General features: G+C 41.4%; 1 protein-coding gene across 2 annotated transcripts in view; it reads right to left on the bottom strand.

Annotated features, from left to right (window-relative positions):
• Positions 1 to 23,448, bottom strand: part of LOC111149098 (SDA1 domain containing 1) — a 31,154-nt gene extending 7,706 nt beyond the window's left edge. Inside the window, exons 1-20 of one of the 2 annotated variants that reach the window (XM_022506014.1) lie at positions 23,260 to 23,448; positions 20,986 to 21,090; positions 20,422 to 20,520; positions 16,006 to 16,116; positions 14,249 to 14,320; positions 14,018 to 14,118; positions 12,305 to 12,362; positions 11,420 to 11,494; positions 10,196 to 10,297; positions 9,585 to 9,654; positions 8,831 to 8,934; positions 6,742 to 6,799; positions 5,595 to 5,653; positions 4,748 to 4,824; positions 4,488 to 4,585; positions 4,307 to 4,383; positions 3,227 to 3,353; positions 1,013 to 1,107; positions 684 to 874; positions 493 to 577 (exon numbers count right to left, since the gene is read on the bottom strand). In XM_022506014.1, the coding sequence (XP_022361722.1) occupies positions 493 to 577; positions 684 to 874; positions 1,013 to 1,107; positions 3,227 to 3,353; positions 4,307 to 4,383; positions 4,488 to 4,585; positions 4,748 to 4,824; positions 5,595 to 5,653; positions 6,742 to 6,799; positions 8,831 to 8,934; positions 9,585 to 9,654; positions 10,196 to 10,297; positions 11,420 to 11,494; positions 12,305 to 12,362; positions 14,018 to 14,118; positions 14,249 to 14,320; positions 16,006 to 16,116; positions 20,422 to 20,520; positions 20,986 to 21,090; positions 23,260 to 23,349 (1,854 nt within the window). In that variant the 5' untranslated portion in view covers positions 23,350 to 23,448. The remainder of the gene's footprint in view (positions 1 to 492; positions 578 to 683; positions 875 to 1,012; positions 1,108 to 3,226; positions 3,354 to 4,306; positions 4,384 to 4,487; positions 4,586 to 4,747; positions 4,825 to 5,594; positions 5,654 to 6,741; positions 6,800 to 8,830; positions 8,935 to 9,584; positions 9,655 to 10,195; positions 10,298 to 11,419; positions 11,495 to 12,304; positions 12,363 to 14,017; positions 14,119 to 14,248; positions 14,321 to 16,005; positions 16,117 to 20,421; positions 20,521 to 20,985; positions 21,091 to 23,259) is intronic. The other variant, XM_022506016.1, reaches the window with a different exon arrangement.
• Positions 23,449 to 26,049: the final 2,601 nt, after the last annotated feature.

Genomic DNA, 26,049 nt, shown 5'->3' with positions numbered 1-26,049 from the left:
AGAAGGAGAACATGGATTTTTAAACTCGTCTGAACAGGTTCCAGTACCAATGGAATACAGAGGGTGATGTGGAACCAGTATGGGATGGTGCGCAAAACAAATAGGGTGTAGACGCCGGAGCTGGCAAGACAGGAGGCTGGAGAGGCTGGAGATGTGCAACCAGATACGGCCACAGCACCTGCCAGAGGCTTTTCTTTAATGACTATAAACATCCCCCTGCTTTCCTAATAGCTTGGATAAATGCACTGAGCCGCCCAGATACCAGCACAGGTGGAGGCCCTTTCTGTGTTCCACATCTGGTTTTGGGTTGGTGGTTTCCTGGCCATTTGTTAAAACTCCTCTAACAGAACTAACGCCTGTGCATTTTCTTCTACGCTATTTATACCTTTATTTAGAACATCAGAATAAAATACTGCTCTTCATTTTAGTTCATTTTTCACCTTATTTGCTTTTTGTTTGAAGAACCAGGGACTGAAATGGTACTTCACTTACCATGGCCGTTGCTAGCCGTGTCTCCTTGTCAGACTTTGGTTTCTTATGAAGGCGTTCAATGTCCCGAAGAGAAAGCAGCTCGCCCCTGCGGTGAAGGACAAGTATCGTCTGAAACCAGGGCGGAGGCCCTTCTCCCGATAGGCTCCACCACAGGAGCGGGCGGGAGCAGCGCCGGGGATGGGTCGTTTTACCTGGACTCCTCATCACTATCAATTTCAACGTATTTCCTCTTTTGGGCTTTCCCCGGGGCAGCATCGAGTTCCTTCCTCATTTGGGCCATGCGGATTTTCTGGAAGTCTTCCTGAGTTAACACGCGGCTCGTGCTAACGGCTGCAGCTTTGGCTTTGCGCTCCTCCACGGGCATGCTGTTGAGTTTCTGTGACTTAAAAGCACACGAGAGAGGTTTAAAGAGCCACTAGCTCAAGGGAGAGCGAAGTCATCCCCACGTCCCCACCCAGCACGAATTAGGTCTTAAGAAACATCGGAGTGAGGCCCTGTACGAGGACATTCCAGGACTTACTATTTCTTGCTGTTCTTCGTCAGAAGAGTGGAGCACATCAACCCACTCCCCGTCGGCATCTGCCTCCTCACTGAGACTGGTACTTTCCCATCCGTCTGTGTGACACACAAGACATTGTTAGTGCTGTCACTTTATGTTGTACTCACGATAAGTTTAAATAAATTCAGCAAAAGTAAGGTAAAAGTCAATGGAACTCTACTGACCAAGAATTGGACAATGTTTATTGTTAAATAAACCACATCAATTTAACTAATTTATAGAACGGGAAATAAGCACTGACCATGTATCTACCATATGCTAAAACCTTATAATCACTTTTTTTTAAATTAACTCTCATGACTCAAAAGAAGAGGAAGAGACCCTGTAAGTTAAGATACCTACCCCAAGCCACGTTGCTAGAAAATGTGGCTGTACGGTGAAATCATAAAAATCATGTCTGAATCCAGAGCCAATGTTCTTTCCACCAAAACAGCAACCGGACATTTCTCTTGGCCACACAGCTAGGGTCTGACAACTTGTCTAAGCGCATTTATACATGTTTTTAGAAACTCGTTAGAAACATTCAGAGAACGGAAGAGGAAGATTCTGGATGTGGAAGGACCTTGTAGATACCTCAATGAGGAAGAATTAGTTCTTACTGGAGTCACGGCACAGTAAGCTTTCGAAATCACAGATACTTGCAATTTTTCAGTTGTTCCCCACAAGGAAGTGGTTCATCTTTCTGGTATGGCATATACACAACCACCCCTGCGGAGACCTCAGCTCTAGCGCTAGTCTGGTCACTTGCTACGTTCCATCCTGTGTCCTACACTGTAATGGTTTCTTTTTTCTTTTTTTTTTTTTTTAGAAGATTTTATTTATTTATTTGACACAGAGAGAGAGATCACAAGGAGGCAGAGAGGCAGGCAGAGAGAGAGGGAAGCAGGCTCCCCGCTGAGGAGGGAGCCCGATGTGGGGCTCGATCCCAGGACCCTGAGATCATGACCTGAGCTGAAGGCAGAGGCTTAACCCACTGAGCCACCCAGGTGCCCCCACTGTAACAGTTTCTTATATCCTTCAGGGCTTTGCTCAGTTTGCCTGGAAAATCTCCACTATTCTACCATTCCACGCTTATTAGTCAAGATATAGCTCATGGGTCAGCATCTTTGAGGTTTTTTTTTTTTTAAGATGTATTTATTTGAGATAGCACACAGGCCACTCGAGCAGGTGTAGAGGCAGACAGGGATTCAAGGAGACTCTCTGCTGACTGGGAAGCCTGACACAGGGCTCAATGCCAGGACCCTGAGATCATGACCTTAGCTAAAACCAAGAGTCAGATGCTTAACTCATTGAGACACCCAGATGCCCCTCTTTGAGACATTTTTTGAACTTCTGAGGTAGACCTGACTTCTCTCTTGCCCTTAGGCCCCATTTCAATCATAAATCCTGGTAACACTTTATTGTTGAGCTATTTAAGAAAGGTCTTCAAGGGGTGCCTGGGTGGCTCAGCGGTTGGAGCCTCTGCCTTCAGCTCAGGTCATGATCTCGGGGTCCTGGGATCGAGCCCCGCATCGGACTCTCTGCTCTGCAGGGAGCCTGCTTCCTCCTCTCTCTCTGCCTGCCTCTCTGCCTACTTGTGATCTCTGTCTGTTAAATGAATGAATAAGTAAATAAATAAATCTTTAAAAAAAGAAAAAAAGAAAGGTCTTCAAGAACAGGACACCATTCATCTTTACACTGAACAGTGGCTAGCTCACAGGTAATGCTTTACAAAGTTTTGCTGATACAATTAATGAATTAATATGAAGAAGACAGGACTCTAGTAATCAAGAAATAAAGGCTAATCCTGGAAATCAGAACGGAGTCTTCTCAAGCATTCAATAACGTTCAACAAGTGTTCTCCTTCAACAAGGGGACTGCTTGTTGGGGGAATGCTCAGGACTAATCCTCATCATTTTTTCTAGGCACCAAAAAAACAATTATTTTTCCCGAATGCCCTGCATGCTCTATATAAGGGGCAGCCGTCCTGAGGACATGACCTCTACACTACAGTGCAAGTTTCCTAAGAGCAGGAACCATGCTCATTTTGATCCCCAGTGCCTGTTAACAGTGCTTGGCACACAGTCCTTGCTCAGTAAGTATCTGTTCAATGAATGTTCAGTCAGCATAAAGATTTCAAGGTCAATACAGTATAGGAGTGATTTTATCTCCAATAATGGTGAAATGAAAACGAACCTTCATCGTTTTCAGCATCCTCTTCTTTTTCAACTTCTAGAACTTCTGCTCCTGGAATGTAATCTTTAGCATCCAATTCTCCATATTCTTGCACTCTTGCTTCTAGGGAGGCCTCTGTAGGCTTCCCCTAAAGGAAAGAACATTGATTTGAAGATTTATTTATTTGAGAGAGAGACAGAGTACGCACGGGTGCTCGTGCTCGTGGGGGTAGAGGCAGAGGGAGACAACGTCAAGCAGATTCCCTGAGGGGCACGGAGCCCAAGCATGAGCATCAAGAGTTGGATGCTTAACTGACTGAGCCCTCAGTCACCTCCTCCACCCCCTAAATTAAGGGTTTGTTTGTTTGTTTGTTTTTTAAATAAGGTTTTTAATAAGCTTCTTAGACGGCATTATTCACGAAAAGGATTCTTAAGGCACCTGGGTAGCTCCGTCAGTGAGGCATACACTCTTGATCCCAGCTCAGGTATAAAACTTAGGGTCGGGAGTTTAAGCCTCCAAAAGAAAGGACTCTCTAAGATGATGAATGTAGAACGGAGAATCATGAACAATGGAAGTAATCAAACGACAGAACTGTCGACTTATGCCTTGGGGAAAAGTAAATCCCTCAGCCAGGACTCTGCCTCCTACTTCCTTGCTCTCCTCTGATATGATCCGGAAACTGGCAGTGAGTAGAGAACAACTACTCCAATTCTCAAGTCTTGAGACCGCCAGCTCTCTTTCTGTTCCACACACACATTTCTCTTCCTTCCCGCTTCCCAAGAGGTCCTAGCTGGCTGGGGAACAGCCTGTTCAATACTGGCATCAGTGACTGACTGATCTCTGGAATTCTCATCTGTTAATGATGTCACAAGCTTTCAAGAAGAAATAGCTTGATGGGTCTGTAAGACTCAGTCAGCATTAAAGAGAGTGTGCCGACTACAGAACAGTTAAAGCGACGAGATTTAATTCAATTGTGTTCTGAGAATAAAATTACCAGTACTCATAGTGGAAGCTTCAAAAACACTGAAACTCACACTATAGGAAGCTAGTCTCACCTTCTGAGAGTGTAACCTTTGATCAACATATGCATGTCTCACTCACCCGGAATTTCTTCTGCAACATCTTAGGATTCAGTGTTCGGAAGAGCTGAATCAAAGTTCTAGCAGACATCATCACATCTGTAAAATAACACCTTTAATTAGGAACTCCAGAGCAAAGAGTCTATTGATAAAAAAGAGTCACTTGATATTCTTTGATCTACGGAGAAAAACAGGCATCTTACTCTTATCTCTGTGTGTTTTATACTGAGCCAGGTCTTGGAGAAGTTCTTCAGTCATGGCTAGAGGACATCGAGCTGTTATCTCTTTTATAGCATTGATTCTAGAAAAGGAAAATGAATTTAAAAAGCCCAAACATCAATCTCAGATGGTTTAATCTAAGGCTTCCTAAAAAGACTAAATCAAAAGGTATATAAATTGGGGACTTCCAGGGTCAGCAGTCCATTAAAAACATATCCTCTGCCTCCAGGTACATTCTACATACCCTACTGTCATGACCTCCCCAGAGTTCTTGTCGGTGACAAAATTGTTGGCCACAGTCATGAGCACTGACTGAATGATCTGAATTGGGAATAAAAGAAAAGAGGTGAGTGCTGATAAAATGCCTCTATCTACTCAAACATGTGAGGACGAAGGGACAACAGACCGTTCACGTAAAACTCTTCCATCCTCAGTCTGGGAGTTGGAAGGACTCAAGACTGAGAAAGACAGATAAAAATACTGCGGGTAGCAGTCTTCCTGGTTATCCTTAGCTTAAATTCTGCTCTCTTTTAGTATTATTTTTCAAGTTGGATTTAAACAATTGCTTTGACTAAGGACAACCCGATGATTTTGCTTTATTTTATTCTATTTTATTTATTTTTAAGTAGGCCCTACACCCAGCATGGAGCCCAAAACAGGGTTTGAACTCATGACCCTGAGATCAAGACCTGAGCCTCCTGAGATCAAGAGTTGGATGTTTAACCAACTGAGCCACCTAGGTGCCCCTCTAATGCTATTTTAATCAAAGAAAGGAATTATCAGCGTTGAAAAATAATTACTATAAATAAGTTTACTGGTACTCTTTTTAAATTTACTGATATTCTTGACTTCTCTGACAAAAGATTTAGCAATTAAAGTCAGAATTCTCAACAACTTTTCTAAAATGAACTTTACTTTTCTATAGAAAAAAATTTTTTTTCAGTTTCTATAACTAAACTTGTATGTCCATCTCTTTAAGAGTTAGTGTCTCTTCTCATTTTGAAGAAAAACCGGCCCTGCAGGAAAAGCCACCATGATATAGTTTGTAGTGGCACTGCTAGGAGACAGAAGTAAGGGGTAAGAGTTCTCACCTCGGGGGGTACTAAGTGATGAGATGCTTGGGCAGCATACAGAAGGATCTTTGTTACTTCTAAAAATGTAAGAGAGCAGAAAGATCACAGTCGGTTCACTGCTCTGCCTCTCAGGACTACTATTAAACACGGCAAGCACGTTCTCGCCTTAGACGCTACTGCTGCTTAACTCCACCTGGAACCCCCAGCCCCAGAGCCCTGCATGGCTCACGTCTCACTTCCCTCAGGTCCCTGCTCAGTCGCTGCCTTTTCAAAATGCCTTTCCTGATATATTCTAACCTAGAACCTGCCCCAGCACTCTGTATTGTCTTTATTCTTCCCTTTTCCTCAAAATACTTATCTTCACATAGACATTTTATACACAGCACTCTCCGGACCTCCCTCCAGACTGTAAGCTTCACGAAGGTGAGGACATCCTTTATGTTCTCTGTGGAATTCTTAGCGACTAACTCAGTGTCCAGCCTAGAAATCACTAAATAAATAACTAAAAACATAAATATATACGCATGCTCTCCCTTCAAAGGGGCAGCGTATATTAGGAACAAGACCTCCGGCCAAAGGAAGAAGTGAGGTGAATCCCAATTTGCCATTTATTTGCCGAGGGACCCTGGTCTTTTTATTTCTACACCTCACAGGACTGAAGCGAGGATCTGATGAGATGATTATGTAAAGCACTTAGCACAGCACCTGGCTCGTGTTAGAAGTTCAATAAATGCTGGCTTCCTTCCTATCTTGGTTCAAGGTCAAAGGCAAAAGCGACCATCTCTTCTTTCCTGCCCTTATGTTGTTTTTAACTGAGAACACATGTGAGGACAATGATAACGTAACATAAAATTCTGGTATCTCTCAGTTACAGTAGGTCAGATTTCTTGTTTAGAACTTTCTACCTGTTTAAAATGTTACAAAAAGACTTGCTTTGAGAATCCAGTCTTTTGTCTTCTAAAAATAACTGTTTCTTAAAGTTGATAAGCGGAATAATTAACCCATGACAGACTGGGGTAAAGAAAACAAAAGGGTTTCCCTCCCCTCTTCTTAAACAGAGCACACTTTACTCTTTACTCTTGCCTTTAATAATTCCAAAACAAAAGGCATGGGTAGTTATTCCAACCCAAGGTCAGCAAAGGAACGTGGCAAGTGGGAAGCTTACCTCTTTGGTGGGGCTGCAGAAATCTTTGCAGAAAGGGGTAGAAATTGAAGAGAAAAAGCTGTGGAAAGAAGCATAATCTTTAATACTTACGTAACTGATGCTCTAGAGTTTTATTTTTCCCTAACGCAATTTTCTCACCATGCTCAACTAACTAGGGATCATTTTTTATTTTTGTTTTTTCTCAACAAGTATTCATGATCCAATGTACTGTGTTACCCAAGGAAAGGGAGGGCATGCTGCTGCCATCCTCATTATGTCAAGGAAGAAGTATATGCACAATAAACTAGGAGGGAAAAAGGCAACCAAAATGTAACATTCTTCTACTTTTAAAATCGGTGTGGCTGCAGAACTAACTTTTTTAAGTCTTCAAAGATAAAGAGGATTATAGGAAGGAACAGCAATGATATTAAGGCTCCAAAGCAAGGGATAAAATAGTTAACTCCAGCCTGAATAGTACCTGGTATAATTTAATCACCCAAACCCCCACAGTTCTCACTTTATTACTGGATACCAGTCTAATCACACTGCAGGAAGCTCACTATTTAGCTCAACACTACTCTGAGCTCTGTATTTTACAGAGAACACACTAGCAGTCTGGAGTCTACCTAAATAAAGGTGACAGAGTCTAGTTACTAAAGCAACCGTAGTTTAAAAACGGTAGTTGACATACAGTATCGTATTAGTTTCAGGAGCCCAGCATCGTGATTTGACATTACCATACATTACAAAATGTTCACCAAAGCAGCTGTAATCTTTAACTACAAGGAGAGAAACTTTGCACATGGACTTGTCTTACGCAAAGTTCACCGTGTCAGAATAAATTAGTTTTTTCTAGTTAGCCCCAAAGCAAAACCAGGACCATACCAGTAATAAGGAAGATGTAGATTCAGTATAAAGATGGATGCTCAACTGTAGTCAGTTGTGAAACTCTAGTATCACTTCCATCAAACCATGCTTAAATTACACATCACTTCTGCTTTCCTATGAAGCTCAAATTCAGGCCTGACATGAAATTTCTGCACAAATATAACATAAATTCATCTGGTAATCCTGCTGTAGGACTAGAGCCCATGGAGAAAAGGCATTTTATTCATTAAGATGTTAAGTTTTTCTTAGAAAAAGGGAACAAGTGCTTTCACTCACATGTACTTTAAATTTTAACTGGATACATGTTGACACTGCTAGATTTTTAATAAATAAGGCTGTTTTACTTTTCTTCTTTGAATAAACTTTTTGAAGGGGGTGCCTGGCTGTCTCATTTGCAAGAGTATGCAACTCCTGATCTCAGGGTCACGAGTTCAAGCCCCATGTTGGGTGTGATTACATAAAAATAAATACATACATACATACATACATACATAATACATACGTAAATTTTAAGAGCTTTAAAAAATAAACTTTTTTTTTTTTTTTTAAACTTTCCGAAGAAGGGAACACATTCAATGATGTATGTACACAGCAGCAAATCTCAAGCGTGAAATGATAGGGAACAACCTCAATGCCATTTCTTCACGGCCTAACTTTCTAGAAATCTCATTTTCTACAATAGCAGTTGGTCTGTGAGTATGTGTGAAGTTTCCATATGTATGCACTATACAGATACGCGTATGTATGTATACAAAATACCACCAAGGAGCTCCTACAATTTAATTCAACATGAAATAAATGACCAGAGAATTCAGGTTTGCAAACACTGAAAATCTCCCACCAGAGTGGTCTGAAAGTCAGTAAAGCTATAAAGGGATAAAGAAACTGCAGGATGGAGTAATAGTTGATAAAAATACATGGGTTATGATGGCTCAGAAAAATGTACATGTCGATCAAATAAAGTAGAAAATCAGAACACAAAATAGTCTGTCCATAAAAATACGTGTAGAATTTAAGATCCATATTTACTGATAAGAAAACAAAGTGATAAAAATTGCTATTTTCGGAGTGGAAGATTTTATTCTTCTCTAAATTGTATGGGTTTAAATGGTTTTGAGGGATAAAATTAAGCCACTGTTCTACCTTAGTGGCTTTCCTTTCACCAGGAATAATTCTATTTCTAATATTCTCACCAAAATGAGAAACATAATGTAATTCGAACCTCGTGAATTCCCACCAATCTGGAGACGAGGTTCATGAGCATCATTTTCACCTCAAACCTCTCCGTAGAGCTCTCTAGCTGCTTTAGCAGTTTTTCTGCAAAATCTGGAAAGCAGAAGATCAGAGAAGTATACTGTGAGTCCACGGTCTGTACAGCATTATCTGACAGGTGTAGAGAGAGACAGTCGTTAGATCACTGACTGTGCCTGAATCACTCTGCTGAACCAGGACAGTTACGAACAGCAGCAACACAGAAGGTGAAAAGATTCACACACAGGGGAATGGACTTTCACTGGTGCCCAAAGTTAAGTCTGAAGGATCCCTAAAGTTTTGAGCATCCACATCTTGACTGTTTGATAAGAGCCCCACTTAACAGTTCTCAGAGCCTTGCTTCCCAAAGTGGGGTCCACAGACCATCGGCAGCTGGTCTACCTGGTAGCTTGTTAGAGATACAGTATCTCAGGCCCCACCCTAGACCTACTAAATCAGAATCTGCCCCGATTAAGAGATTATCAAGTTTTCATTTAGTCAAGCACAATGTCCTACCACGACTGTTCATTAAAGACATAAAGAACTCTTCTTCCACATTCTTATTTTGCTGTGGACTGGGAATTACAACTTTAGAATACAATTCCCCAAGCTACAACCAACTAGTAACAACAATTACTGTTTATTAAATGCCAAGGAGCTTATATTCCTTGGTAACAGCCAGAGAAAAAGCCAGAAAGGAACTTGGCAAGTCATAATTATAATACCTTGGGGATCATGAATCAAATGAATAGCTGAAAAGTTAAACACCTCTGGTTTTTTCTTCTTTTTTTGTTTCTGAAATAAAATGAGAAGAAAAACATTCACATTATACCACACTATTGCAGGAGGGGAACCTACAACAAATTTCTTTCAAAAACTTTCTTTCAACTAGAACTAAAGGTGGTTTTTGTCTTTTTACATTAAACCTCGGAAATGTTCCAGCAAATAGCACCCGTGAGACTTAAAAGAATTTAGAAATATAGACATTTAAAGACAAAGAAGGGCTAAATTAATGAGGTTTCAGACTAACCATTACAAAATACAAAATGTATTTCATTGGTATACTCTTCTGAGAAGATGAATCCAGCAAAAACACCCTATTATAGGCCATCTTGATCACAAGTGAAAAGTGAGTTTAATCAAATTTATTCAAGTCACAGACTTTGCTAGAGCTGAAAACATTTCATCATCTAAAAAACCAGTACTTAAAAATTCATCACACATTTCTAAGTTTTTCAAAAATTCTATTTATTTCAAATTCTTAAAAGCTTTTGCTAAAAACCCCATATTCCACAGTCTAATGATTCCTACCTCATTTGCCAGGTACAAGTCTCACCTTGAGTACTTTCATAGCCTTTTCCAACCTTTTCTTGTGTTTGGAGCTTTTCTTCCCTGTGGCATATTGCACTAGCAGGTCTCTTGCTGTTGGTCCTTCATCCTGAAGAAGAAACTACTTTGTAAACAAGGAAAATCTGCATAGAAGCAAATGGTAAGGCTTTCAGAGACTTCTTTGCATTTATACTCTGCAACTGCTATCAAAAATGAGCACGACTTAAAATTCAATAAAAAAGATTTGCCTATGTGTACAAACAGGTACATATAAAGACTGTCACTGCAGCACTGATTTTTGTTTTTATATTCTGCTTTTAATTCTTATGCAAGTATAAAATACAACTTCGTTTTTATTTGAAAAAAGAAACTGGAAACACTATCATTAGGAAAATGCTTAAGCTATAAAACATTCATATTCTGGAATATATGGAGGTTAAAAGGAGGTAGATCTGTATGTACTAAATGCATTGGTATATCTATACATACAACACAAAGAAAGCAGGTTGCAGACTAAGGCACATATTATTTATATATATTTCAAAGATCTAATATACATAGAACACATACACATAAATGCATGGGAAATAAAATGGTTATCTGTGAAGATGAAACAGGGAAGTGGGAATAAGACAGGATCAAGAAAACTTTTACCTATAGTATCTGTAATTTTTTTACAATAAGAATATATTATTCACACATTATTTAATGACAAAATGAATTAAAAGAGCTTATTACATTGTCTCGTACTGTTACCACAATGCTAATATGAGAAGGGATATTTTTTCTTAGAATTTTTTGATTTTACTAAAAAATAATTTTTAATAAAGAAAATTTCATGACATATATCTTCATTTTGCCTTTTAAAAAGATGCCACGATATTACTCCTCTCCTTCTCTGCACACCCTGTGATACGGATACCATCTCAGAAATTACACGGGCAGCAATCTTCATTCTAAGTGTGTATAATGAGTTAGAGGGTACAGCTTTCGAACTAAGAACAAGGCTAAATGAATCCAATTAGTTCTTTACCCAATTTTAGTGAATGTAAGTGACAAATTCTAAATAGAATAAAATCTCAGCATGGCAGAACACAATCGAAGATAAAGGTAATATGTAAGTGTCTTTCTAACTTGAGCAGTCATGGATTTTACAATCTGTACTGGGAGCAACAATGAAATCTGATAGACTACGGTCAAGTTCAGAAGCATCTATGGTTGAACGTATAACCTCAGATTCTGAGTCGCTGTCCTGTTTCTCCTCTTCATCTTTCCCAAGGAAAAATGTCAAAGCAGCAACCAATATCTAAAGACCAATCAGAACGAAGTCAATTACTCACCCCAGCTTACAACAAAGAATAAATACTTCTGTTTATGCATTATTCTCGCACAGAACTAGGATCTGAAGGAACAAAATCAGACTGATGGGATTTGGGCCCATTTTTCTCAATTAAAACATAATGTTGTAACATTATTTGTCCCAAAAGTATATATAATTTTAAAAAGATATATTTAGGGGCCCCTGGGTGGCTCAGTGGGTTAAAGCCTCTGCCTTCAGCTCAGGTCATGATCCCAGGGTCCTGGGATCGAGCCCCGCATTGGGCTCCCTGCTCAGTGGGGAGCCTGCTTCCTCCTCTCTCTCTCTGCCTGCCTCTCTGCCTACTTGTGATCTCTGTCTGTCAAATAAATAAACAAAATTAAAAAAAAAAAAAAAAAGATATATTTAGATAAGAACAGCCAGGCTCTACGCAGTTACCCTTTAAGTAGACTACCAGGAATTTCTACATCCCTGCCCCTACCCCAAAAAGTGACATTGTAGCCTTTCTAACAAAAAGTCAAACATATTCTTAAATTTCTTTCAGCTGTGCCCGGGGCCCAAAGGAACAGTCAAGAATCACAGGAGAAAACAAACACTAAGGCTATCGTTGACTACAAAGCATTTAAAAAACTCCTAACTTCGTTTGCCTCCTCTAAAGCACAGATGACCAGGGACCCAGCCTAAACACAAAGGGAGCAGCACGACCAAACGTGAACTGCGAGCCCATACGGGCACCTCTGCCTCCCATGCCTGTCTCCTTGCTACTCGCGGCCTCCACACAGCCCTGCAGACGCTCACCTTGGTGACCTTGGAGAAACACGCAGTTGTGATCACATTGACCGTTTTGGCATCATTCCTGGGGTAGGACAGATGAGTGTTTTCCAAGTAAATTTTCATTCTCTTGCATTTCAAAGCATTGACAATGGCACAAAACAGACAATATATATTTCTGCATGTTAGACTCCACAGTTTAAAAAGTTGTGGGTTGGGGCGCCTGGGTGGCTCAGTGGGTTAGAGTCTCTGCCTTCAGCTCAGGTCATGATCCCAGGGTTCTGGGATCGAGCCCTGCATCGGGCTCTCTGCTTAGTGGGAGCCTGTTTCCTCCTCTCTCTCTGCCTGCTTCTCTGCCTACCTGTGATCTCTGTCTGTCAAATAAATAAATAAAATCTTTAAAAAGATAAAATAAAATAAAATAAAAATTAAAAAATAAAGTTGTGGGTTGCAAAAAATAAATAGTAATAGGAAAAAAAAAGTGATGGATTGCTAAATTGTCAACCATAGGTAAACATTTAATTAAACTTTAGCCCAGTCTTATGTCAGAAAACTTTGCAGCCATTTAGTATGGGTTGTTTTGAAGAATTTTTAATGACACAGGAACATAGTCAAGATAAGAGAAAACAAAAAAAAATGAATAAAAACTTAATAGTACTGCAAAATCCAACCATACCTAAAAATTCGTATGTTAAAGGGGGCGTCTGGGTGGCTCAACTGGCTAAGAGGCCGGCTCTTGATTTCAGCAGGTCGTGACCTTACGGTCTGGAATCTAGCCCCACGTGGGGCTCTACATTCAACAGGAGTCTGCTTGAGGATTTCTCTCCCTCTCCTCTGCACCTCCCCCTGCTTGTGTGTGCACACCCTGTGATACAATAAATAAATCTTTTATTTTATACAATAAATAAATCTTTTATTTTTTGAAGATTTTATTTATTTATTTGACAGAGAGAGACAAAGCGAGAGAGGAAACACAAACAAGGGGAGTAGGAGAGGGAGAAGCAGACTTTCTGCCTAGTAGGGAGCCCGATGCTGGGCTCGATCCAACGACCTTGGGATCATGACCGGAGCTGCCATTTAACGACTGAGCCACCAAGGAGCCCCATAAATAAATAAATCTTAAAAAAAAAATTACATTAAAGAAAGATCACATTAAAGAAAAAAATAGGAGAAAATATCATAAACTATTATCAGTGATCACCTCTGGGTGGTAAAACTATCAAAAAAAAAAATTGAAAAACCTTTCTAGCTTCTCCTAATTTTTTGTTGCAATGAATATTACTTTTATAGTAAAAAAGACATGAATTGGGAGCAATGTACCAATAAACCAAAGTTTACAGAGCCTGATACTTCACATACATGGGATTAACAAACTTGAAAATCCTCAGAGTGGCAGAGTAGAAAGAGCACAGATTTCACAGTCTGACATCTGGGTTTGAAGTTCAGCTCTGCCCTTGCCTAACTACTAAGCTTACACTCCATGAACTTTAGTTTTGTCACCTATAAAATGGGGATAATGCCAGATAAGCTGCATTATGTTGTTCTAGAGGTTGAAAGAGATCATATGAGGCGTAGGCGGCTCAAGAAATGGTTGCTGATGTTATTAGTTATTTGGATTGCTGTTTTTAAAAAATTTCCAATTTAATCTGTAACAGAGATCAAGAAAAATATTTGTCTATATGCTTTGTAGTAATTATAAATGAATGAGAGTCTCCTTCTCAAGAAACACATATACGTTACCAGATGTTTCTTCTGTAGAGCTCAATCATCACATCCAAAGATATCTTAGCTGCAGTTGCATTGCTGTCTCTTAGCATGGTGTACATGAAATTCTGCAACACCTTAAGAAAAAGAGGAGAAAGAAGACTTAATATAACACTGTATTATATGTATAACATGTACAATGTATAATATGTATAACCTGTACACTGCTGGTACATACTGTGAACATGGGAAACAAAAGGTACTTACTATGTTCACTTTATTGTTCTTGTGTTTTGCATTGATATTCTTGATATCGGTGACAATATGTGTGTATAAAGTCTAAGGAAAGGAAACAAAAACATACACATTTAACTAATATTTCTAATGTTGCTCAGTTTGGAGAAAAGTACAAATGCATGGGAGAATTTAATTTTACCTACTTTTCATTATATAAGCACCATAAATAAAACACAAAGCAGCAGCAAAAATGCAAAAGGGAAGTTGCCCTAAAAAGGTTGAACAAGGAGTTACCATATAACCCAACAAATCCAAGAAAAATGAAATATATTTTTACACAAACATTCACAGCAGCATTATCCATAATAGCCAAAAAGTGGAAACAACCCAACTGTCCACTAACTGATGAAAAGACAAACAAAATGTGGTACACCTATACGACGGAGTATTACCTGGCAACAAAAAGGAAGGGCGTACTGACACATTCAACAACACAGAGGAACTCTTAAAGCAAGATGCTAAGTGAAAGAAGCCAGACACAAATACTACGTGTTGGGTGATTCCATTTGTATGAGATACCCGGGACAGACAAATCTATAGAGACCAAAAGTTGATTAGTGGTTACTCAGGCCTGAGAAAGATGGGGAAATGGGGAGTGAATGCTAATGGGAATGGGGTTTCTGAGGGGGATAAAAATTCTCCAAAATCGACTGTAGTGATGGTTGCAAACTCTGTGAATATACTAAAAACCACTGAACTGTACATTTCCAATAGATGAATCATATGTGAATTATATCACAATAAAGTTATTTTTATAAAGGAAAATTGCTCCATTTACTTAGCCCCTAACCAGTATACCAATACCACAGGTACCCAAAATATGCTCCCATAGACAACTTTTATGTCACAGTTAGGCCCAGAAATACAATTGCTAAAATCAAATGGTGGCAGTCTCTAATACTCGGAAAAAAAGTTTTTTAATAAATGCAAACTTAAATTTTTCTTTTTCAATTTCTTTTACAAACCTTCAGCCCTAGTATTACTTACACAAGCAAATACGAAGTCACAGGGAAATCTTAATAACAAAAGAAGTGTTTGGGAGATAAGGTGGGGGCTGTTAGAGTTAGCGGTGTCCAGTCCATGCTCTGATTTAGCTCGCTGGTGAAGTACAGTTGAAAAAGGCACGGGTTCCAGGGCCATACTGCCCAGGTTTATATTCCTGCCTCCCCACTAACATGGCCCGTGACTCTGGGCATCTTACTCTACCTCCTCGTGCCTCCGCCTTTTCATTTGTAAAATAACAGTAATAATAAACTGGATCTCATGTTGTGAGTAAACAAACATTTAAAAAGCTCTGAATGGTAGCCGGGAAAAACCAAGCACTCAATAAATGTTAGCTATTAGCACCACGTTGTATGCACAGAAGCACTGATTTTTTTCCTATTAAAATTATTCTTAACTGCATCCAACAACATGAAGTATTAAGAATTTAATCTGTAAGTTTTAGGGGCGCCTGGGTGGCTCAGTGGGTTAAAGCCTCTTCCTTCGACTTGGGTCATGCTCAGTTCCTGGGATCGAGCCCCGCATCGGGCTCTCTGCTCAGCAGGGAGCCTGCTTCCTCCTCTCTCTGTCTGCCTGCCTCTCTGCCTACTTGTATCTCTGTGTATCAAATAAATATATAAATAAATCTTTAAAAAAAGAAAAAAAGAATTCAATCTGTAAGTTTTAACGTCACTGCAAGGAAAACTGAAAATATAAGGGGGGAATAAAGCACTTTTGCTGCTCACCTTTCGCAGAAGCTTATCATGGCAACGCAGAAGTTCAAAGAAGAGTTCCAGTAAACTCGATGGGTTGATGAGATTCTTATTTCTCAGCAAGATCAAAGCTTTGCAAAACGTCTAAGGAAGGAAAACATACCATGTGATAATGATGAAATAAAGATGAGAAAAGGGAGCATGTATGTCCCAAAAGAACATGCTACCTTCTACTAATTAGAAACTATTCTGGGCATTAGAACAGAACAGTCTCTGCCCTCACGGACCTTCCACTGGGAGTGGGCAGAAGAGCAGACAGAGGAGCAAGGAAGCACATAAACAGGTGTATCTCAGACAGTGACATGTGCCATGAAGAACGGTAATATCACTGATACAGTGACTGTGGGGGGGCTGCTTTACACATGGAGGTCAAGGAAATGTCAAGATAGGACAAACCCGGGGTGCCTGGGTGGCTCAGTTGTTTAGGTGTCTGCCTTCGGCTCAAGTCATGATCTCAGGGTCCTGGGATCAAGTGCCACATTGGGCTCCCTGTTCAGTGGGGAAATCTGCTTCTCCCTCTCCCTCTGACTCTTCCCTGCTTGTACTCTGTCTCAAATAAATAAAATCTTAAAAAAAAAATGACACCCCCTAGTGACCCATGAATGCACAAAGATAAGAAAGGTGGGGTAACAAGAACAGAACAAACTGGAATCATCAATCTGAATTTGTGACCTTCCAAGACAGTCCTTGGACGTACTGTTAGCACGAAGAATCAGCCAACAGCACTTACAGCCTCCCGCTTACCACCAACTTTCACAAGTACCCTTATCGCCCAAGGTTTGGCTTCTACTATCGTTCTGCATTAATGGAACAAGTAATCCTTGGAGAGTAGTTGATTCCGAGTCTTGTAGCAGAAAAAGCAGTAAAAAAGGTTTTAGAATTATTTCTGCCAGAATGTAAGGATGCTTTCAAAAATAACAAGGGCTTAGGGGCGCCTGGGTGGCTCAGTGGGTTAAGCCTCTGCCTTCGGCTCAGGTCATGATCCCGGGGTCCTAGGATTGAGCCCCCGCATCGGGCTCTCTGCTCAGTGGGAAGTCTGCTTCCCCCTCTCTCTCTGTGTCAAGTAAATAAATAAAATACAAAAAAAAAAAAAAGGAGCTTAGTCAAAAGGACTGAGAAGCTCCCACTGGCCAGGTGATAATAATTTGAACAAAAAAATAAATAACGCTTAAAAAAAGAAATGAATACAAGGGGCATCTTTGGTTAATGCTGGTTAAGTGTCTGACTCTTGGTTTCAGGTCAGGTCATGATCTCAGGGTCAGGAGATCGCCCTGTGGTGGGCTCCAAGCTCAGCATCGAGTCTGCTTAGAGTCTCTCCTTCCCTTTCCCTATGTCTCTCCCCTCTGTACTCTCCTCAGCACCACAAACTACATGGGTATTTTCTTCCTTCCATTAAGAAACAAAGTCTGTTCGATCTGTATTAAGTAGGAAAAGTGAACAAAAACTTGGGAATAATTCAAAAGTCCTGGGAAAATAACAAAACACTAGGCAGAAAGTCCAGCAGCTGCTAAGGACCGGCGGTCATCACAATCAGCTATTAGAAAGAGGAGCCACAGGTTTGTTTTAGGGATGCCCAGGTGGCTCAGTCAGTATCGTGTCTGCTCAGGTCTGGATCCCCGGGTCCTGGGATGGGGCACCGCATCAGGTTCCCTGCTCAGCGGGGAGCCTGCTTCTCCCTCTCCCCCTGCCTGCTGTTCCCCCTGCTTGTGCTCGCTCTGTGTGTCAAATAAATAAATAAATAAATAAATAAAATCTTAAAAGGGGAAAAAAAAAAAAAAAAGGAGGATCCACCAGCTTTTTAAAATGAATCCTTTAGGGGCGCCTGGGTGGCTCAGTGGGTTAAGCCTCTGCCTTCGGCTCGGGTCATGATCTCAGGGTCCTGGGATCGAGCCCCACATCGGGCTCTCTGCTCAGTGGAGAGCCTGCTTCCCCCTCTCTCTCCGCCTGCCTCTCTGCCTCCTTGTGATCTCTGTCTGTCAAATAAATAAATAAAATCTTTAAAAAAAAAAAAAAAGAATCCTTTAAAGAGGAATGTTAATTACACAGACTCAATCCCTTGTTTCCGAGGAAAGGAAATCTCCATTAATTATTTTTTAAAGACCTATTAATCATGATAAAAAACTATAAAGAAACACACACATTTACTTATTTAACAATGCCTGCAGACCGGTTTGGTTGGGTACTATGAGACACACAAAACTTAAAGGAAACCTAATTCCTTGGGAAGACAGTAAGTCTCATACTCAAAATCCCAATCTGTATGACCTATAGGGACTTGAAGTTTTATGACGTAAGTAGACGTCCTTTGACTAACAGTCTAAAGTCTCTTTGGCTGTGCTGCCAGGTCCCACATCCCAACTGAAAGTCATTCAGTTTACAACCCAGACCTTCAAACTCTGGCTTGTCTGATGATATCTCTTCTTTAGGGCCTAATCAAATTAATAAAATCCTAAAGAAGTATAAAAACAGTAGAATTATAAAAAGTCTGGGAAAATGTAAGAGAAAGAAACAAAACTGAATCTACATAGGTAGTATAAGTTTTGGCAGAAGATATTAACATGTTTGTGATCATAGTATTTGTGTCCGTTCTACCTGCTGTAAGGGTGTCTGAAAAGCAGATGTATGAAATCTGAAAATGCCTTAGGCTGCGTTCCCAAGAAGCAGAGGCCGATTCATTACAGTGATTTGTGGAGGGGTGGTCTCTTCTAGAAGAGAAGTAAAGGAAGCAGGGTAGGGCAGACCAAAGAAAAGCCGAGCAAGGATACGTCCTCGGCTGGAGACCAGCTTTAGTCCAGTCACACAGAAGCCTTGGAGCACAAACTGTAACACAAAGTTGGACCCACACTGAGAGAAGAGGCTGGGCTTTTGTACCTCTGGGATAGCCAGGTACCAGCGACAGGCTGAGAGGGCAATCTCTCAGATGCTAGAGCTGTCACTTAGCCAGAGACAAGGCACAGGAGAAAGGATAGCTGGGGGCCAGTAACAGCCAACATTCACCACAGGTGAGGGAGACAGGAGCACGAGGCTGGTAAAGGGGATCTCAGCCAGGACTAAATATCAACCACTAAAGCGACAATATTTAAATGCTCAAACTGGCCAGTTAATGAAGAAATTTACAAAATCAAGCATTATAGGAGTACTCCTAATCAATTCTCGTTTGGCACTGCCCAATTTGAACTGAATTTTATTCAAACTCTTAAAATTTATTTATTTATTTATATTTTAAAGATTTATTTCTATATTTATTTGACACACAGAGATCACAAGTAGGCAGAGAGGCAGGCAGAGAGAGAGGAGGAAGCAGCCTCCTTGCAGAGCAGAGAGCCCGATGCAGGGCTCGATCCCAGGACCCTGGGAACACGACCTGAGCCAAAGGCAGAGGCTTTAACCCACTGAGCCACCCAGGCACCCCCAAACTCTTAAAATTTAAAAATAAATGAATACATAAAGCACTGTAAATTATAATTAGGGTTCTTAACGCACAAGAGATTTGAGTGACTAGAAGGAATCACGTATTCAAAGGAACATCCTGGCAGGGTTAGCATGCTGGAAGAACAGAAAGATCAGACAGAGAGGAGTGTAGCAAAAAAGGAGATGAGCTCAAAAATACCAGTAGGCGCCCCTGGCTGGCTCAGTCAGTAGAGCATCCAACTCTTGATCTCAGGGCTGTGAGTTTGGACCCCACACCGGGTACAGAGATTACTTAAAAATAAAATCTTGGGACGCCTGGGTGACTCAGTCGGTTAAGCTGCTTGCTGCCTTTGGGCTCAGGTCATGATCCCACGGTCCTGGGATTGAGTCCCGCATCAGGCTCCTTGCTCAGCACGGAGCCTGCTTCTCTCTCCGCCTCTGCCTGCTTGTGCGCGCGTGCTCTCTCTCTCTGATAATAAATAAAATCTTTAAAGATGAAAAATAAAATCTTTTTTAAAAAAACCCCAAAGGGCACCTGGGTGGCTCAGTGGGTTAAAGCCTCTGCCTTCTGCCCACGTCATGATCCCAGGGTCCTGGGATCGAGCCCCACATCGGACTCTCTGCTCAGCGGGGAGCCTGCTTCCCCCTCTCTCTCTGCCTGCCTCTCTGCCTACTTGTGATCTCTGTCAAATACATAAATAAAATCTTAAAAGAAAAAAAAAAAACCAAAAAACAAACAAACAAACAAAACCAAAACATTGGCAAGAAGCAGATCATATAGGGACTTACAGGCAATGTTAGTAATTTTGAGTTTTACTCTGAGTATAGATGAGAAGCCACAGAAAGATTTTAAGGAACAGGGGACACATTCTGATTTACATTTTAAGAAGATGTTTAGCTGAGGCTGTCCTCATTTAAACACATATTATTTGCACACGTAAACACAGCACAATAGATCAATCCAAATACTGGACCTACCATTCGAAGATCTGGGTCCAAGACAGTGTGATTGTAGGAGAGAAGATCTTTCAGCTCTTGAGGAAAATTACTTAAATGTTCTGGATAGCAGTGACCAATCTGTAACAAAGCAAAGGTTCTTCTGAAGTTTCTTTCTCTCCTATAATTCATATGCACATACACATGATGCTCTGCAAAAGGAGAGTAAAAGGCTGTTTCACAGAAGTAGATGGTTTCAAATCATTTTTCTATTCTACATGCCAATTTCCTGACTTCTTTCATATTTCTTCTAATCTTAGTAAAACATGTGTGACACGAATTAGAATCTGCTCTTATGATGAATTTGACAAAAAAAAAAACCAAACAGCCTCAAAGTTTTGCTTTGGTTGGTTCTGCGAAACGCTCCAGCAAAATCTTCTAATTCAGCTTAGGGAGAAAATAAAATTTGCAAAAAGGGAAACTTAAAAAAAAAAATTTTTAATTAAATTTCCATTCTTGACTGGAATAAGGTTGGGTATTACTGGAAAAATGTTCTGCAAACTGTATAAAACAACTGGTCTCTGTTTTACTCAGAAATTATCTTACCTGTGCCATAAACATCACCAGCTCTGCCAGTTCTTTGCTAGGTTTATTTGGTTGTAATTTGAAAATCTCCACATTGGATTTGTAGTGATTATACTGCTGTAGAAACTGTAGGAAAATAAAATTTAAGTTGGTCACCTTCTATTATATGGCTTTCTCAGAAAAGAATGAGAAATTACTTAGTAGACATCTCTGACAGTGGCATGGAGAAAAAGGTATGGCAAAAGTGTGCAGGAACATCTTTTCCTTACCCGCATTCTTCAAAATAAGTTTTGAAAAATGTGAGCACATCATAGGTAATCTAAAGACCCTTTCCTTTATCATTAGAAACGTAGGTGATGTGGTGTAAAGCACATTAAAGCAAGAATCAAAAACTCATATTCAATATGTAGAACACTCACAGCAGCAGAAAAATATAGGTCAGAAAAAGTAAATTTTATCGCAATTATATAAAATTCTCCAGTCAAAATCCCCATCTTCCTTCAAATAATGATTAAGATTTTATCCTGGAGTTCTAGATAGGATGTGTCAACAGCAAAAGCAATACACAAAAATAATAACAGCTTCCACTTATTCAACACTTGCTATATGCCAAGTCATTATGTACATTATCTCATTTAATTATATTTAATTCTAACAACCCAGCAATCTAATGTTGGAACTCACCAGGCCTCAGTTTCATGCCCTATATCTACTCTCCAGCCCCAGAGCACAGTTTTAAATTGTGTGAGTGTATGAGAGACACTGTGAGAATGAGTATTTTTTTTAAAGATTTATTTATTTATTTATTTTTAGAAAGAGACAGAGATGGGGCGCCTGGGTGGCTTAGTGGGTTAAAGCCTCTGCCTCCGGCTCAGGTCATGATCTCAGAGTCCTGGGATCTAGCCCCGCATCTGGGCTCTCTGCTCAGCAGGGAGTCTGCTCCCTCACCCCCTTCTCTGCCTGCCTCTCTGCTTGTGATCTCACTCTGTCAAATAAATAAAATCTTATTAAAAAAAAAAAAAAAAAAGACAGAGAGCATGAGTGGGGGGAGTGGCCGACTCCCTACTGAGACGGGAGCCCATGACAGAGCTCTATCCCAGGACACCGAGATCATGACCTGAGCCCAAATCAAGAGTCAGGTGCTAACTAAGACACCCAGGTACCCTGAGAATGACTACTTGTATTAGCAGCCCCAAGGGGCCCCCGTGCACTCCGTATTCATTATCTCCAATTGGCTGGCATCTGTGTTAATAGCCATCTTAAACTAGCATGGTCAAAAAACAAAACTCCTGATTTCCCCCAACAAAACTCTTAGGCCTCCGCTTTCTCCAAGACCAGGAGTCAAGAAAAAGACCTACAGCCCCTACATGCTTCAGATAGGACTGTGCTCTCCTGACTCCGCATCACCACTGACAGGAGTGAGGAGAGGGCCCCAGAAGTCCATGTGCTCCCGGCAAGATCCTTATCTCACTTTTCCCCCCTCGTAGCCATAGTCCAGCCGCCACTCTCTGCCTTGAGATTGTTAAGAACTGGTATCATCACGCCCCTTAACGTTCATCGGTCACCACAAAGGTCCAGGACTCCCAGGCCATCCCTTATTCCCCTCTCTCTAATCCCCAGACCAGAGGAGTTAAGGACTCTTGGGAGCGGCCGGGACATAATACTTTTTAAAGCATCCCAGCCATTCCCGCGCTCCATGGAAAACTGCTTCTCTCCGGGGGACACACTGCGGCCCCGTTTTCTTCCGCTCAGCAAGTGTCCTCTTTGTTCGTCGGTGCTGCTTCTAGAGCAGTGACATCCCTCCAGACTGGGACCCCTTCCTGCTCCTTAACTGTCCCCACGGCCAGCTTTGAATCTTGCGTCTGGAGGTGCACAGACGTCCGCTGGCAGGCTTTGCGACACACGGCTCATCCCGGGGCACCGACATACTCAACTTAGGGGTCTCTGAAAGCAAAAGGCTGAAAACCTACGTGGAAGTTGGAGATGGGGAGGGGGCATTTGTTCCTCCATCTCTATGAGATCGGGAGAGAAACCTTAAAGCAAAATAATCATCATCATCATCATCATCATCATCATCTCTAAGGGTGTTCCCTTGGCAGCAGGGACTACAGAATAGTGACGGGCAGCAATTTCCACGACGTGGGGAATGAAACCAGAGACATGTCCCCTCCTCAACCTCCTGTCTTCTCCCGGGGGATCCCTGGACCTAACCGAAGAAGTTGGGGCGAGCCAGGACCCAGCTCCCTTCCACGCCTTCCCCCCTGCCCAGGCCCAGGCGCTGCGCCGCACCCCCACCTCCTCCACGTAGGCTGGCGGATCCCGCTTTATCAGATTCTGCAGCTGCGGCAGGTTGCTGGGCAGCTTGTTATTGTTTCTGCTAGACATGTCGGCTGCTGACCGGCTCCGAAACGAATAGTTTCAAGAAACTCCACAACGCCGGCAACCGCTAACAGTGTCTGCCGCGTGGGGGACTCCTGCTTCCGAGAATGACCGGAAACAGCACAAGGGACGCCCGGTAGGCGGCGCCATATTGGCTCTTAATACTCTCCGAAAAAAAAAAACAAAAAAAAAGGCAGAAACCGGAGAGCCTACGGGAGCCTCGGAGTGTCAAATTTACTCCCACGGCCGAACTGCTTATTAGGGGTTTACACGAGGTTTTGATTCCCCCCCCCAGAAACATTAGTTTATATCGCCATTCTGACACTCCTATGAAACAAATAGATAAGAATTAATCGTTTTTTAAATCCCACAGCCTAAGGACAGAAGCTTTTTCCTCTGGGAGTAGAGAGCACTATCTATCCCATTTTGGGGGGGAGGCGGGAAGAGCGATGAGTTGCGTGATGCTCTTTTGCTGTAACTTTAAATCGTTTTTGTTTAGTTTTTGGTTGTTTCAACCCACCGGAGGTCACCCAAGGGAAAAGGGGTGTGGCCTGGATAAAATGTAGTCGTGCTGATTGATTTTAAAAATGCAAATTAATTTGTATGTAAAGGACCGCCTTTGTTATAAGCTTTATAGGGACTCTTCGGGCATAGGTTGCTGGTAATTCGGAGAGAATACGTTTCTGCAGTTTCACGGTGTGCAAAAACAAGTGTGATGAATGAATCCATTAACGACTTAGGGTATTGTTCATGCAAAAATACGCGTGATCGCTCACTCTGTGCCAGGCAACGTTCAGGCACTTCGCTTGCATTACTCATTTAATCCTCGGAAAAGCCCTCTAAATTAGGTTCTGTAATTATCTGCGCTGCACAGAGGAGGAAGCAGGCTCGGTCAAACTGACTGCCCAAAGTCATACATACTGGTGTGGGAGCTGAAGATTTCAGTCCAGTTTCGGCTGGAACTAGATGAGAAAGAAAAAAGGAGCCTCACAGCCGTCACCTAGTAACCGATCCGGCGTTAGTAGAGGGACAGTGGTATCCTCTTGCTTAAGGAAACAATTTCAGGTGCACCCGGCTGCCTTAGTAGGCCAGAGCATGCCACACTTGATCTCAGGGTTGTCAGTTCAAGCCCCACGTTTTCGGTAGAGATTACTAAAATAAATAAATTAAAACAACAACAACAACATCAATTTCACAAAACAGCAACTTCATTTCACTTCAGGTCATCACAGAACTGGATAGAATGAGCCCAAAACAAGATAACTGTAATCACACCTGAGCACAGACAAAATCAAGACTGTGTGCAAACCACCATTAATTTCTCAACTAGGTTTGGAAAATGGCTGTTCTGTTTATTAATTGTTGAGTCAGGTTCTTGTGATGTTATTAAGAAGTAAATGTAGGCAGTAAATATATATATTTTTTAAAGCCTATTCAGAAGGGCATCTCGCTGGCTCAGTCTGTAGAGCCTGCGATTCTTGGTCTCCGGGTCATGAGTTCAAGGCCCAAGCTAGGTGTAGATATTATTTACATGAGTAAATAAATTTTTAAAAAAATAAAAAAAACCCAACTCATAGATTTAAATTAAAAATAAGTTTATAGGTTGTATTAGGAAAAAAGTATCCTCAAAATGAAATATATTAAAAAACTTTTTGAAATTATTTAATAGAATTCCTGTCAAAATCACAAGCTTATGTACTATGACTCTTCCATCGCAAAACTATGACATGAATAAAACACTCAGGCCATATCACAAACTTTTATTTGCCACCTGTATGTCAGGAACTAGGGTAGGTGCTAGGAATCTAAAAATAAATGAGGCATGGGCATTTGCCCTTGGGGAACTCACAGACTGAAAAGGGAGACAAACAGAAAAGCACTTTTAAAATGAATAAAAATGTTCTTACAGTAGAGCAGTGGAAGCCATGGAAAGAACAACGCAGCCTAGAGGAACCAGAATGTCCGGTAGTTATGGTACTACTTGATTGAAATCCTGAAAGAAGAGGAGCTTTTCTGGAGGAGGGGAAGAAAGGCTTTCCACACAAAGAAAAAAGCCTGTATAGAGGTACAAAGGCTTGAAAAAGTCTGGTGGATTTAAGGGATGGCCAGAGGTTTGGTGTGACTAAATGTTGGGAGGGGGATGTGCAGTCTGGAAGGAGCTGAGAAAAATGAGTCAGGGGAGGTTATGGAGTCTTACTGATGGGAGGGTTTTTGTGCTCATCTAAGGAGGGCATATAAGGGGCGCCTGGGTGGCTCAGTGGGTTAAGCCGCTGCCTTCGGCTCAGGTCATGATCTCAGGGTCCTGGGATCGAGTCCCACATCGGGCTCTCTGTTCAGCGGGGAACCTGCTTCCCTCTCTCTCTCTCTGCCTGCCTCACTGTCTACTTGTGATCTCTCTCTGTCAAATAAATAAATAAAAATCTTAAAAAAAAAAAAAAAAAGGAGGGCGTATAAGTCTGCTCAAGAGAAAACGAAGGCTGAGAGTGACTAACTGAATACATATTTTTAAAAAAATTTATTTGACAGAGAGAAAAAGAGAGAGAAAGAGAGAGTGTGCACAAGCAGGGGGAGCAGGAGAGGGAAAAGCAGGCTTCCCACTCAGCAGGGAGCCCGATGAGGGGCTCCATCCCAGGACCCCGGATCAAGAGCCGAGCAGCTGCTTGACTGAGCCACCCAGGCGCCCCCATGTTTAAGTATATGAGCCAG

This window comes from Enhydra lutris, unplaced genomic scaffold (assembly GCF_002288905.1).
Source record: "Enhydra lutris kenyoni isolate GAN:26980312 unplaced genomic scaffold, ASM228890v2 scaffoldscaffold21, whole genome shotgun sequence".
Lineage (NCBI taxonomy): Eukaryota > Metazoa > Chordata > Mammalia > Carnivora > Mustelidae > Enhydra > Enhydra lutris.
This window is presented reverse-complemented; position numbering and strand designations above follow the sequence as displayed.